Genomic DNA, 12,500 nt, shown 5'->3' with positions numbered 1-12,500 from the left:
AAGTGCTTCAATGGCAACCGTCATCTTTGTTTTTGAAGATTGAGTGCGTATGTGTGTGTGTGTGTGTGTGTATGTGTGTGTGTGTGTGTGTGTGTGTGTGTACCTGCTTGTGCAGTGTCAGAGCATCGATCTCGGACAGGACCCAGCCGACGCTGCCGTCTCCTCCGCACACCAGGATCCTGAAGGTGTCAAACTTCTGGAACAGACGCAGCCTGACAGACCCAAATCAGGGCTTAGTCTTGCCTCTCAGGTGTGTGTGTGCGTGTGTGTGTGTGTGTGTGTGTGTGTGTGCGCGCGCCCCCGAGACTCACCCCAGGTGCGGCCCCCCATTCATCAGGTCGAACACCTGCGCCGGGTTGAGGAGCTGCTTGAAGCGCCGCAGGAACTTCACCCCCTGGTTGTCCCCGCTCTTGGAATTGACGAAGACCAGCAGTGGGCTGGTGCAGGAGGGGGGACAGGACGCCTTCCAGAAGCCTGCACCCACGGGGGGGAGGGGGGGTCAGCGGGGTCAGTGGGGGCAAACCCGACACAGGGGTGCGAGCGGCGGCGGCGGCCTCACCGTCAGAGTCGATGCTGTTGAGAGCGGTGGGGGGGATGACGGACACCTTGCACTGGCCCAGAGGACACTTGGAGGACAGCTGCTCCTTGCAGCTGGAGTGGACCTGCAGGACCAGTCACATGACCACCAGGCGTCCAACTAACGTGAGCCTTTCCTGCCCGACCCCGGAGGAAGACACTGACCATGGCTTTGCACCACAGGCACCTCCAGTCCTGCAGGCGCAGGACGCTGCCGCACGTCTTGTCACACACGTTGCATTTGGCCGACACGGGCAGGTTTCCCTCCAGCCACTGGTGGGGCATCGACACCTGCGGGGCAGGGGGCAGGGGGCAGGGGGCAGGGGTCAAGGGTCATTCGCAGGACGCTTACGGATGTGGCCCGACAGTGGGGAGAGCGAGCGCCGTACCCCGTCCTCGTCCTCGATGATGTCCTTCCCGATGGACGCCAGCGTGGTCCACTTACAGTTGTTGGTGGCTCGAACCGCACAACGCTTGTGAGCCTTGAACTTACACACTTACACACACACACACACACACACACACACACACACACACACACACAATACACAGGGACGATGAGAAACGAAGGCAACGTGATAATGTCCTCTGGCGAGGGGGCGGAGCCTGGTACCTTCACAGGACAGGCCGTGGGAGGTGACCCCGGACAGGGCCTCCCTGCACACGTTGCAGTAGGTGGGCCGGGCGTGGGAGCAGGCGTACCAGTTGTGCATCCCGCTGAAGTGGTCCATGCTGTACTGGGTGGACTGGGAGGGAGGGCACATCAAACAGTGAGTGTGTGTGTGTGTGTGTGTGTGTGTGTGTGTGTGTGTGAGACAGCACCTAAAGTCTCACCTCATAGTTCTGCCGGTTCTGGACGCTGCGAAGTGCTGCCATCCACTCCTCCATCTCCTTCCTGTTGTCAGCACAAAGGATCAGACGCCGGCAGGGGGTGATGACCTAGACACACACACACACACACACACACACACACACACACACACACTTTGAGTTTTGGAGTCTAAAGGTCTCCAGATACCAGGCTGTTCTGGTCCACTGGAACCAGTGAAGGCCCAGAATGCGGAAACACTGAGGAACCAGCTTGCAGCTGGCAGCACATGCACTATTGTTCTGGAATAGAACCACCGTGTGTGTGTGTGTGTGTGTGTGTGTGTGTGTGTGGGGTTGTTATTTCCAGACTAACAGACGAGGTCACCCACTTCCTGTTCAGTTGCTCCACAATGAGGCCTCTGTTCCCACGGCGACAGAAATAGACGCCAGCACACGTAGAAGTCTCTCACACACACACACAGTCACACACACACACTCACACACACATCCTTGAGGGAAAAATGACTTCCACATGACGGATGGTGACGCTGCAGTGGTCCTGGGCGGACCTCAGCAGAAGTGTGGAGAAGGCTGAGCCCTCAGAGGCTCTGGGACTGCAAAGGTCCATGAAACAAAGTTCTAAGCATCGTCAGGTGTTTGACCAATGAGAGAAAAGAAGGGTGTGTCCGATCTGACGGTGGAGCATCTCCGGTTGGCTTCCAGACCTCCTCATGTGAAGTTGTGGGAGCTTCCGGGACGCCGGAAGTGCCTGTCGATCATTGTTCTGACGTTCTAAGCCCAGGTCCGGAGCGCTTCGCAGCGGGCTGAGGAGCTGCCATTCAGGTTGCATCTCCAGGCCATGGTCCTGAGTCTGAGGGTACTTCCGGGTGGAAGCTTCCAGACGGGCCCCTCGGCTCCAGCTTCCACCTCCAGCCTGGGCCTGGGGCTGGACCGCTGCCCGGAGCTGCTGAGGACCACCAGACTGGCGAGGCTGGAAATCATCATCTTTGAGGAACCTTTCAGAGCAGCATGTGACTCAGGCTCATTATATAACAGAGTCATCAGGGAACAGTCTGATCTTCATCTTCATCCACAGCCGCTCCTCATCCTCACAACCTCCAGCACAGGCCCTCCCCCATGATATCATCTCCATCTCCAACGTTAGCGCGTCACTGTGACGTCAGAGGAGAAACCCGGGTTCCTCGGTGCCGCTCCGGTGGACCAGGGGTCCAGAAACACAACCCGGAGGTCCTGCTGCCGGACCGCAGCCCGGTCTCCTGCTGGCAGCAGCTCTCCGGTGGCCAATCACAACACTCGTCTTAGAAAGCTAAGGACCTCACACGGCATCCGGTCAGGAAGCTACGAGAACATCTCCGATCACCTGAGCAGCAGAGGGGTGAGGAGGACAAGAGCTCAGCAGAACCCAGACAAACACTGGCCGCCCGTCTGACAGCAGACGACTTCCAGATCATCTCCACCTGCCACTGGTGTGTCTCCCAGGAGGTGACCACACAGAGGGAGAGAACCAGAGACGGGCTGGAAACATGGTGGATCCAGAGAAGACTCTTCTCTTCCAGACCTGATGCAACCTTCTCCCACAGCGGCCAAACCCGCCGGCATCCAGCACCTTCACAGCGTGAGAACCCGGGGGAACCAGGAGAAACGGCCGGTCATCACGTCTCCGCTCCTCCTGACCTCCTGGGAACCACGGCCGTCTGACGTCCAACAGGCTCTTACCGTTTCCCATCCACCTTTGTCACCAGCACCGCACAGACCCGCGGGGTCCTGGAGGGTCCTGGAGGGTCCTGGAGGGTCCTGGAGGGTCCTGCAGGGTCCAGGGGATTCTGAGGTGTCCTGGAGGGTTCTGGTCCCAGACCGGCTCTGGCTTGTCTGAGGCTCCTCTCTGCTCTGAGCTCAAAGCTCTCCTCCTCTTCTCCTCAGCTCCTCCCACTTCCTCCTGCATGACTCAGGCAAGCTTCCTGTCTGTCTTCAGACGGAGGACAAATCCTCACATTCATACTGACTGTAATCCTGTGTGTGTGCTGTTTCACCCCATGACTCAATCTGTGTGTCGTAACAGACCATGGGCTGATCAGTCTCCTATTAATACTGAACACACACACACACACACACACACACACACACACACACACACACACACACACACACACACACACACACACACACACACACACACAGGCCCCGAGGAGGAGGCCTAAGAATAATCTCCTGTCAGTCAAACGGAGGAGAACCTCCTCCAGAGCCTTCTGGGCTGATTGACAGCTGGGACGGCCAATAGAGTGAGAGCTCACAGGTTGAAGCCCCGCCCACCAAACACACATCCACATTCATGTTTGAAAAATGTCCTAGAAGTGTCGGGACTCGTATGTTCTCCATGGCCAGGGGTTCCAGACCTCCACCGCGTGAGGCCCTCGGGGTCCAGCAGGAGGCAGCAGACTGCCGCTGACACTGAGGGTTGTCTTTGTGGGCCTCAGTGAACCTGAAGAACCTCAAAGCTTTCAGGTTCTTCTTGAGGAACAGCTGCAGGTCCTCAGCCAGCCTTCAGGAGCCCACCGATGAGCGTCAGAGCTGCGTCAGCGGGACGGCGCCGGTGGGCGGAGCCTGTGGACTCACCGTGAAGCTGTTGTTGACGTTCTTGGTGCTGGACTCGGCCACGCTGGCGTCCGTCAGGTCCACCTCGTCGAAGATGATGGACTTGAAAGACAGACAGGAAACTGTGTGTCAGCTGACCAACCGCCATGCACAGTGACGGCGGCGGCGGCGGCGGCGTCACCTTGGCGGTCTGGGCGTAGTACAGCGTCCTCCCTCGCAGCTTGAAGTAGCGTCTCTTCCAGCGCTGAAAGGAGTTGGTCTGTTTCATCAAGTTCCCCTCCTTCAGCACCGTCTGAAAAGAGGTCACAGGTCACATCACACCACACAGGGCAGGAGGACACACACACACACACACACACACACACACACACACACACACACACACACACACACACACACACACACAGGCAGTAAACGTCAGCTGCCACCTCAGGGACTTCTCCCACTATCTCAGGGGAACCATCAGGAGAACAGGGACGTCCCCACCGACAGTGTGACCTGAACCACCTGCAGATCGATGGCAGGGAGACAAAGGAGGTGGTGGTCGGCACCCTGGGTCCCGGCGAGGAACCTCCAGGATCCTGGGCCTGGACATGGAGATTGTGGAGGAGCACAGACTCTTGGGTGTCCACCTCAACAACGAGCTGGACTGGACAAACCATACGGATGTCCAAAGTGGTCTCCACCTCCTGAGGAGACAGAGGTCCTTGTGTGTGTGTGTGTGTGTGTGTGTGTGTGTGTGTGTGTGTGTGTGTGTGTGTGTGTAGGACATTGCTGAGGACCTTCTATGGCACCATGGTGGGATCTGCACCGCTCTCTGTGGCGGTCTTCTGGAGCTGTAGGCGTTCCTTCAGCATCCAAGCTGTAAGAAGGAACGCTGCAGCAGGTCCTGATCAGAGTGTTCACAGAAGTCCACAAACTCCTGAGCCTTTGCTGCAATCACTGCTCTCAACACCAAACATCTGCACTTCCCATCAACCTCCTCTAACAATCCCTCACACCTCCATCTGTGCAATATTTGCATTTATATCCACATTACTATGTTTTCTCTTCATGACACATCACCCAAGAGTCAATCCTCATCCTTAAAATATACCAGCGCCCACGCTCGCTTGCACACGCAGGCACGCAGGCACGCACACACACACACGGTGTGTTTTTCAATGCTCCACAGCTTTAAATAGCCTCCATGCTTCCTGCCACACACACTTCCTGTCAGCAGAGTCCACTCAGGCCATCGCTGCCTTCAGGGACCCTGGGACGTGTCTGTGTTCACACCTGCAGAGCCCGGGATCTGGATCCGACCAACAACGGTGTCATCTGGCGCTCATCGGCTCAGACACCTTTGGACCCGGACCAGTCGCCCAGACAAGTGCTCTTCTACAGGTTTGCTTCCAAGTGGAGTTTCCAACATCAGGTCATTTCTGATCTGACTGTGGAACCGTGAGGTTGAGGAGTCTGATGTGGTTTCGGACGAAGCTCCTCTTGATCGTGTTCATTCAAGCTGACCTACTCATGTTCTTCCTCTCCTCCCGTGTTGTCACACCATCACATCTCCGCGCTTTGGTCGGCACTAATACGCTCAGCCGGTAAGGAAGAAGGACCATCAACCCTCTCTGATGTTTGCTGTCTACGTTAAATACTCTGCATTTGCGACACCACCGTCCGACTGAGAGTGTTTGTTTCGCGGACGGGTCCTGGCGTGACTGCTGATGAAGATCCATGACCCTGTTCATTTCTGTGTCTCACACACATACACACTCGCCCGATGCATCACAGAACCACTCTCAGTCGACACAACTTGTAAACATTCCACCTCTGCTGACAGACAGACACACAACTTAGACAACGCCATGTGAGCAACCTGTGACAGAGCCATGAGTATTAACTCTAGCTTCAATCCGCCAAAGCTAACATGCTGGATTTATCCCATACGTCAGTGTTCTGGCTAAATGCTAGCCATGCAGCTGACAGTTAGCTTGATACCAACACTCAGCGACGTCTGTGAATGCACAAACCTCGAGGTGTTTCCCGGCCAAAGACGCATTAGGGTTCCGAGCGCTAACATGCTAATATTACACCGGACTGGTAACTGGCATGCACAAAGGTAAAGGAAGCTGTGGAACCCAGAAGCTCAGCCTCCCTCGCAGTGAGGACACTAATGAGGAGCCTCACACCTGCACGCCTGCACCTGCGAGTCACATGTCCGACCAGACGCTTCCAGAAGCCGGAGCACCTGAAGGGGTTGAAGGTCCTGCTCCGAGTTCAGGGCGAGGCCACGCTGCTGTTTACCTATGTGATGTCACACCCAGCACGGACTCTGATTGGCTCCTTGAGCTCAGGAGAAAGACTCAGGTGTAACTCCCCAGGAGGATGAAGAAGAGAAGATGAGCTGAGTTTAGTCACTATAACGGTTTCTCACTGGTGCCTTGAACGCACTCCAAAAACCCCGGTGTCCGAGCTTTTCTCTTGCGCCTGAACGCATCAGAACCCCCCGCTCCGGTAAGCGCTCAGCAAGGTTTTACCGGAAAGCAGGTTCGGACGGTGTCCGGACCCACACCCACCCCCAACTCCATAAGCCCGGTGAAAGCCCCGGTGTTCCGCCGTGTCCCTCCTCACACCGACACACAGAGCCGCCGGACAGCAGGCCCTCAGCCCGCACTGAGTCCCGCTGGGAGCCGGGACTCGGCCACCGGCCGTAGCTAGCCACTGCTAGGAAAGGCCGGGGCTTCGGCCGAGGCCTACGACCCCCCGCTAGCCAACATGAGCCGGGTTAGCCTTCGACCAGCGGTTTCTCGGCGTCGAACCTGGACCGCGGGCGGGTCCCGTCCGGTCGTTTGCTGCCGTCAGATCCGGCCGAAGCCCGAAATACTGTCGAAATCCCTGTTGTGGTTCCGGCTGCACTTCGTTAGCCGTTAGCTAAGTTCCACATCGCGGCTGGAGAGACGGAAACACGCTCCGCAGCTTTCCCGCTCGTTTCCGGCCACAAATTCAACAGAATCGATCGTAAACGTAATGCACCAAAGTTAATGTAACGGAAAAGTTACCGGGCGGCGGCGGGGCGGCTCTCAGCCCGCAGCGCCCAGGTGTGTATCGGAGGAGGAGCCCGGACCAAACTCCATTGAGAATCCCTGCGATTCCTGAGAATACCGGCGAACCCGAGGCCGATCGAAGCCCCTGATCGATCGGTGATCGGTGCGATAGCGTCCTATCTTGCGGCGTAAACACAACCATTCGGTCCGCCCCGGTGCGAGGGGGGTGTCGGTGTTTAAACGGCGGCGGACTCGTAGCCCGCCGCTCCGGCCGCCGGCCGCCGGCGGGCCGGGGGGAGGGAGCAGCTGTCACTCCGCGCGGAAACCGTGAAATGTTGAAAGAAAGCCCGGTGCTCGGCGGACCGGATCCTCGCCGAATGACTCCCCGGTCTTCCGGCCACCGGAGGGAGGTCTCCCCGCCGTTCGACACGTTTGCCGGTTCGTCCGCGGACCAAGTGAAGATGGAGGGTGTGATTTTGAAACGGGGTACGGAGTGTTTCGGGGCTCCGTGTGGCCCACCCCCGCTGAATGAAGCACCGCCGAGCGGCCGAGGTCCCGGGCGCGGGCGGCCCCCTACCTTACTGCGGATCTGACCGGAGGTGGACACTTTCCGGATGAGTTTCTGCGGAGTCCCAGCCTCCTGCTCCGGCTCGCTGTCCGACGACTCGTCCGGGCACCGAACGGACTCCGGTCCCGCTGCCTCCGCCATCCTGCCATCAGACCACCGCGGAGGGGCCGGGGGCGGAGCGCTCCCTGGCGGCCGAGCGCCGGCAGCGCACCGCAGCCCGGGAGGGCGGCGTCTGCTGCCCCCTAGTGTCCGAGGGGAGCATGACATGTGTTTGGGTTGGTTCTTTTTTATTATTGTTAATGTAGATGTTGTTGTTTATGTTGATTAAGCCGTTGTTTGTTGTTGTGGAGGTCGCCATTGATGTTGATGAGGTTGTTGTCATGTTGTTCTTGTATCGTTAATCATGTCATTAATGTTGTGGACGTTGTTACAGTTGCTGATGTTGAGGTTTAGCCCCGTCGCAACCGTCTAATTCCAGTGAATCTTCTCCTTTGGGCTTTTCCTTTCAGGGTTCTCCACAGTGTATCCACCTCCTCCATCTAACCCTATTCTCTGGATCCTCCTCTCTCACCACGTCCATCCATCTTCTCCTTGGTCTTCCTCTAGACCTCCAATTTCAGCATCTGTCTACCAATACATTAACTATCCAAACCATCTCATCCTGGCTTCTCTGACCTTCTCTCCACAACCCCATATGCCATGTGCTACCATGTGCTGTCCCTCTGATGGACTCATTCCTGATCCTCTCCATCCTGGTCACTCCCAAAGAGAACTTGAGCATCTTCATCTCTGCGACCTCCAGCTCTGCCTCCTAGTCCTCTTCCAGACCTACCAGAGATGGGCTGAAGATCAGGGGGAGCAGCAGGAACACACCAGGAACCCTAAACACCTGGAGATTAGTTTGGAAATCAGACACAATATCAGCAACAACCAGCTGGAAAACACATGACACACACACACACACACACACACACACACACACAGACACACACCTGGGACTCACGTGCACAACATACAGATAACATCTGAGCTGCTGTAGTTTTCCATGTTCATTCTAAGAGCTGTGTGTGAGTGTGTGTGAGTATGAGCGTGTGTGTGTGTGAGAGAGAGAGAGAGAGAGGAAGGATGGAGGTCAGGTAAACTGGGTTGGCCACCAGAGACACTCAACACTGTCGTCCCCCATAATATAAGGAATGGTGTGTGTGTGTGTGTGTGTGTGTGTGTGTGTGTGTGTATGTGTGTTCCCTCAGTGACCTGGTTGGGAGTTCTCAGGTGTAACAGCCTCTACTCCAGGGAAAACTTCCACAGGTATAATATCAGTGGCAGTGAATCCTGGGAATCAGGATGAGACATGACATGCAGGTCAGCTGATGTAGGTCACACACACACACACACACACACACACACACACACACACACACATACGTACACAAACACACTGCCCTTTAAAGGAATATTTTTTATCATTTTTTTTGTTCTAAGATTTAATGTCTGATAATGTAATTCTTAGTTTGGTGGAAGAATGTGATCAGTGTGTATCCATGGCGACTGGCTAGAACAGACCACCTGTCACTCAATATGATGTCATTGTTTGACAGCACAGACACACACACACACACACTGCTGGGGGTGATTGATGACTCAAAGACAAGAGGTTTGAGAGTCATGACCCGGTAACACAACAATTACACAACGGTTGTACAACCAGGACACAACCAGTGGGTGGAGTCACCTGAGCGATCCTGATTGACAGGCCAGACATCCGATGGACATGGAGGATATACTGGAACTGATCATGTCACCATACAACGTGTGTGTGTGTGTGTAATGTCATGTCTATGCCTTTCTATGTGTGTGTGAATTTGTGCATTTGTATGTATGAGTGTTTGTGTGTGATATGTCAGTGTGTGTGTGTGTGATATGTCTTTGTGTGTGTGTGTGTGTGTGTGTGTGATGTGACACCTGTGTTGCTGTAAAGGGGTCATGTTATGTATTAAAGAAAAGACCACAGCACTGGAGCCCCAGATCTAAACAAAAACACACACACAAACACACACACACCTGGGGGCGGGGCCAGGTGTGTCCAGGTGCTTATAGCGGCGGCGCTGAGGGCTCAGATCAGCCGCGGCTCCAGGAACCTCCAGGAACCTCCAGACCGCCAGTGAGTAAAACCATTTACTGACTTTAGTGAAAGTTCTGCTCGGTCAGCAGGTGGACCTTCTGGGACCAGAACTGACTTTGTCACCAAAGTACTCTGTGTTTCGAAGTATATCTGTGAGTAAAGTACTCAGACAGGAGGACCTGCAGAGGGTTCCCAGTGCTCCCCTCCATCTCCATCTTTGGTCTCAGACAGATGGAAACGTCAGTCTGAGCTGTGGTTCTGATGGGGTTCTGATGAGGTTCTGATGGGGTTCTGATGGGGTTCTGAATGGGTTGAGATGTGGACGTTTGTGCTGAGTCCCATGAGTTACCGTGACGACTGCTCTCCCGTCCAGGCCATGTCCTCCTCCCGCCTCCTCTTGCTGTGGCCGGCGGTGTGTCTGTGCGTCGTCACGGCGATGCCCGAGCCCCCGGGCCCCCCTCCGACCGCGGAGCCGGGGGGCCCTTGGCGGTCCTGGTTCCCGGAGGGGGAGAACACCACGGGCCCGGGATCCGGGGCCCTGGAAGCCTACTGCCAGATGCTGCTGCAGGGGCCCCTGCCCCCGGACCAGCTGCCCTGGTTCTGCCAGTGCGCCCGCTGCCAGACGGCCCCGGGGCCCAAGGGGGACCTGGGGGACCGGGGGCTACCAGGTGAGACCCTCCTCTGCCGCCCGCCCGGGAATAGAACCTTCACACACTGACCCCTTTGACCTCTGACCCCAGGAAGCCCGGGCAGCCCGGGCGTGCGCGGGATGACGGGGTTCCGGGGCCCCCCGGGCTTCGTGGGCCGGCCCGGAGTCAAAGGTGAGCGCACGCCTCCTCTGATGCTGGAAGTTCAAATCCCGCACTGACCCCGTGTTCACCCCTAGGACAGAAAGGGGACGAGGGCCACAAGGGCTGCCAGGGGGTCCAGGGCTTCACTGGGACCAAGGGGGCCCGGGGCCTCAAAGGTGAGCAACGGGGGCCGATCCTGCCGATCCTGCCGATCCTGCCGGTCCTGCCGGTCCTGCCGGCCCTGCCGGTCCTGCCGGTCCTGAGAAGCTTTCTGTCGTCCTGCAGGTGACAAAGGAGACCCGGGTCTGGAGGGCCACCCCGGGGTCCGTGGGCCCAAGGGTGAGGACGGGCTGTGTCCGGAGGCCTGTGCCAGCGGCCAGGGGGCCAAGGGGGCCCCCGGGCTGCCGGGGCCGGCGGGGCCCAGGGGTCTGCCCGGGTCCCTGGGCCCTCGGGGTCCCGAAGGCCTGAAGGGGGACCCGGGGGACGCGGGAGAACCTGGATCTCCTGGCCCCACGGGGGCCAAAGGAGACCCGGGTCCCCAGGGGGACTGTGAGTGCTCCAAGGGCGAACGCGGGGCCCCGGGGCCGGGGGGGGCCGCGGGTCAGAAGGGAAATCCGGGCCCGGAGGGCCCCACAGGGGCCCCTGGCCCCCTGGGTGCCGAGGGGCCGCCGGGCCTGCCGGGCGCCCCCGGCCCATGCATGCCCGCCATCCAGGCGGCCTTCTCGGCCAGCCTGGCCTCCAGCTTCCCCCCCCCGAACACCCCGGTGATCTTCTCCCGCGTGCTCTACAACCTGCAGGGCAGCTACGACCCGACCTCCGGCTTCTTCACCGCGCCCGTCAACGGCACCTACGTCTTCTCCTACAGCCTCAGCGTCCACGACCGCGTCCTCAAGGTGGGCCTCTTCCACGACTTCACGCCGGTGGTGAAGACCACGGAAGCCGGCGAGCTGGGGACGGCCTCCCACGCCGTGGTGCTGCGTCTGGCCCGGGGGGGCCGGGTGTGGCTGCAGGTGAAGAACGAGGCCACCAACGGGATGTTCGGCGGCAGCGAGGCCAGCAGCACCTTCTCCGGCTTCCTGCTCCACCCGGACGCCTGCGACCCCGCCATGCTCCGGGGGCCCCCGACCCCCCCGGAGATCCCCCGGGACGGCTTCGGCTGGGGCTCCCTTCCCGGGGACCCCGCCCCCTGACCCCGCCCCCTGACCCCTGACCCCGCCCCCTGACCCCGCCCGGAGGGGGCGCTACGACCACACCTTCTCCCTTAGATCCGTCTTAGCCGCTCTCAGACAGAAGACCTCCGGCCGAAGGTCCGGGTTCTTCCGGAAGGAAAGCGGACCGCGTGAGCGCTCGCCTCCGCCGGCTCCCGGGTCCATTCTTCATCGGGGCGACCTCGGAGGAAGACCGTCCCAGTGGGATGTTCTCCGCCGCAGCTTCCCCGTCAGGTTCCCGACGAGCCCGAGGCGATTCGGTCCAAAGTCCACGTTCCTTCCTCTCGTCCGGGACGGAAGGACCGAAGGTCCTCGGGCGCGAGCGGGCTCCTCCTCGTCCTCCACCTTCACCCGCAGCAGCTGAGGAACCGCAGCTCTTCAGCCGGTTCCACCCTCTGTCCTTCACCGCTCTCCTGCTGTGAAAGCCTTGGAGGGAAGGAACCGGACCAGAAGGTCAGGTTATCAGGACAAGAAGTTCTCAAAGCACTTCCAGGTCTGAGGAAGCAGAAACACCAGAGCTTTATCTCCGGCTCGTCTCCTCTTTGTCTCCGTGGTCATCTGATCTCCTGTGTCAGCTGATACTCGCTGCTTCTTTCACACTGCGGCCGCTGTGTGTGTGTGTGTGTGTGTGTGTGTGCAGGGTGGGGGTCCTGACCCTTTCCCACACACTGAGACAAAACCAGCGTCTGTCAGAGACTTCTTTGATTTCAGGGCACACACACACACACACACACACACACACAGACACACACACACACACACACAGACACACACACACAA

At 58.3% G+C, this 12,500-nt stretch overlaps 2 protein-coding genes across 4 annotated transcripts in view; one reads left to right on the top strand and one right to left on the bottom strand.

Moving 5' to 3' along the window:
- dgkd (diacylglycerol kinase delta) overlaps positions 1–7,778 on the bottom strand; it is a 16,231-nt gene extending 8,453 nt beyond the window's left edge. Inside the window, exons 1-10 of one of the 3 annotated variants that reach the window (XM_086164304.1) lie at positions 7,609–7,778; positions 4,181–4,291; positions 4,021–4,101; positions 1,411–1,515; positions 1,190–1,322; positions 966–1,072; positions 742–867; positions 560–662; positions 312–474; positions 104–212 (exon numbers count right to left, since the gene is read on the bottom strand). In XM_086164304.1, coding sequence (XP_086020430.1) covers positions 104–212; positions 312–474; positions 560–662; positions 742–867; positions 966–1,072; positions 1,190–1,322; positions 1,411–1,515; positions 4,021–4,101; positions 4,181–4,291; positions 7,609–7,740 — 1,170 coding nt within the window. In that variant the 5' untranslated portion in view covers positions 7,741–7,778. Of the gene's footprint in view, positions 1–103; positions 213–311; positions 475–559; positions 663–741; positions 868–965; positions 1,073–1,189; positions 1,323–1,410; positions 1,516–3,123; positions 3,253–4,020; positions 4,102–4,180; positions 4,292–7,046; positions 7,160–7,608 lie in introns of those variants that run through there. The other 2 variants (XM_086164305.1, XM_086164306.1) reach the window with 2 other exon arrangements.
- Positions 7,779–9,038: 1,260 nt separating this feature from the next.
- LOC147223977 (uncharacterized) lies at positions 9,039–11,702 on the top strand. The gene is made up of 5 exons (XM_086164936.1): positions 9,039–9,760; positions 10,095–10,389; positions 10,462–10,542; positions 10,608–10,688; positions 10,798–11,702. Exons 2-5 carry the CDS (start codon positions 10,098–10,100, stop codon positions 11,700–11,702), a joined length of 1,359 nt encoding a protein of 452 aa, XP_086021062.1. The 5' UTR covers positions 9,039–9,760; positions 10,095–10,097.
- The last annotated feature ends 798 nt before the right edge of the window (positions 11,703–12,500 follow it).

This window comes from Fistularia commersonii, chromosome 18 (assembly GCF_037954325.1).
Source record: "Fistularia commersonii isolate RoL2024-O1a breed Wild chromosome 18, RoL_Fcom_v1.0, whole genome shotgun sequence".
Lineage (NCBI taxonomy): Eukaryota > Metazoa > Chordata > Actinopteri > Syngnathiformes > Fistulariidae > Fistularia > Fistularia commersonii.
Note: the sequence above shows the minus strand (reverse complement) of the source record. Positions and strands in the feature narration are given on the sequence as shown.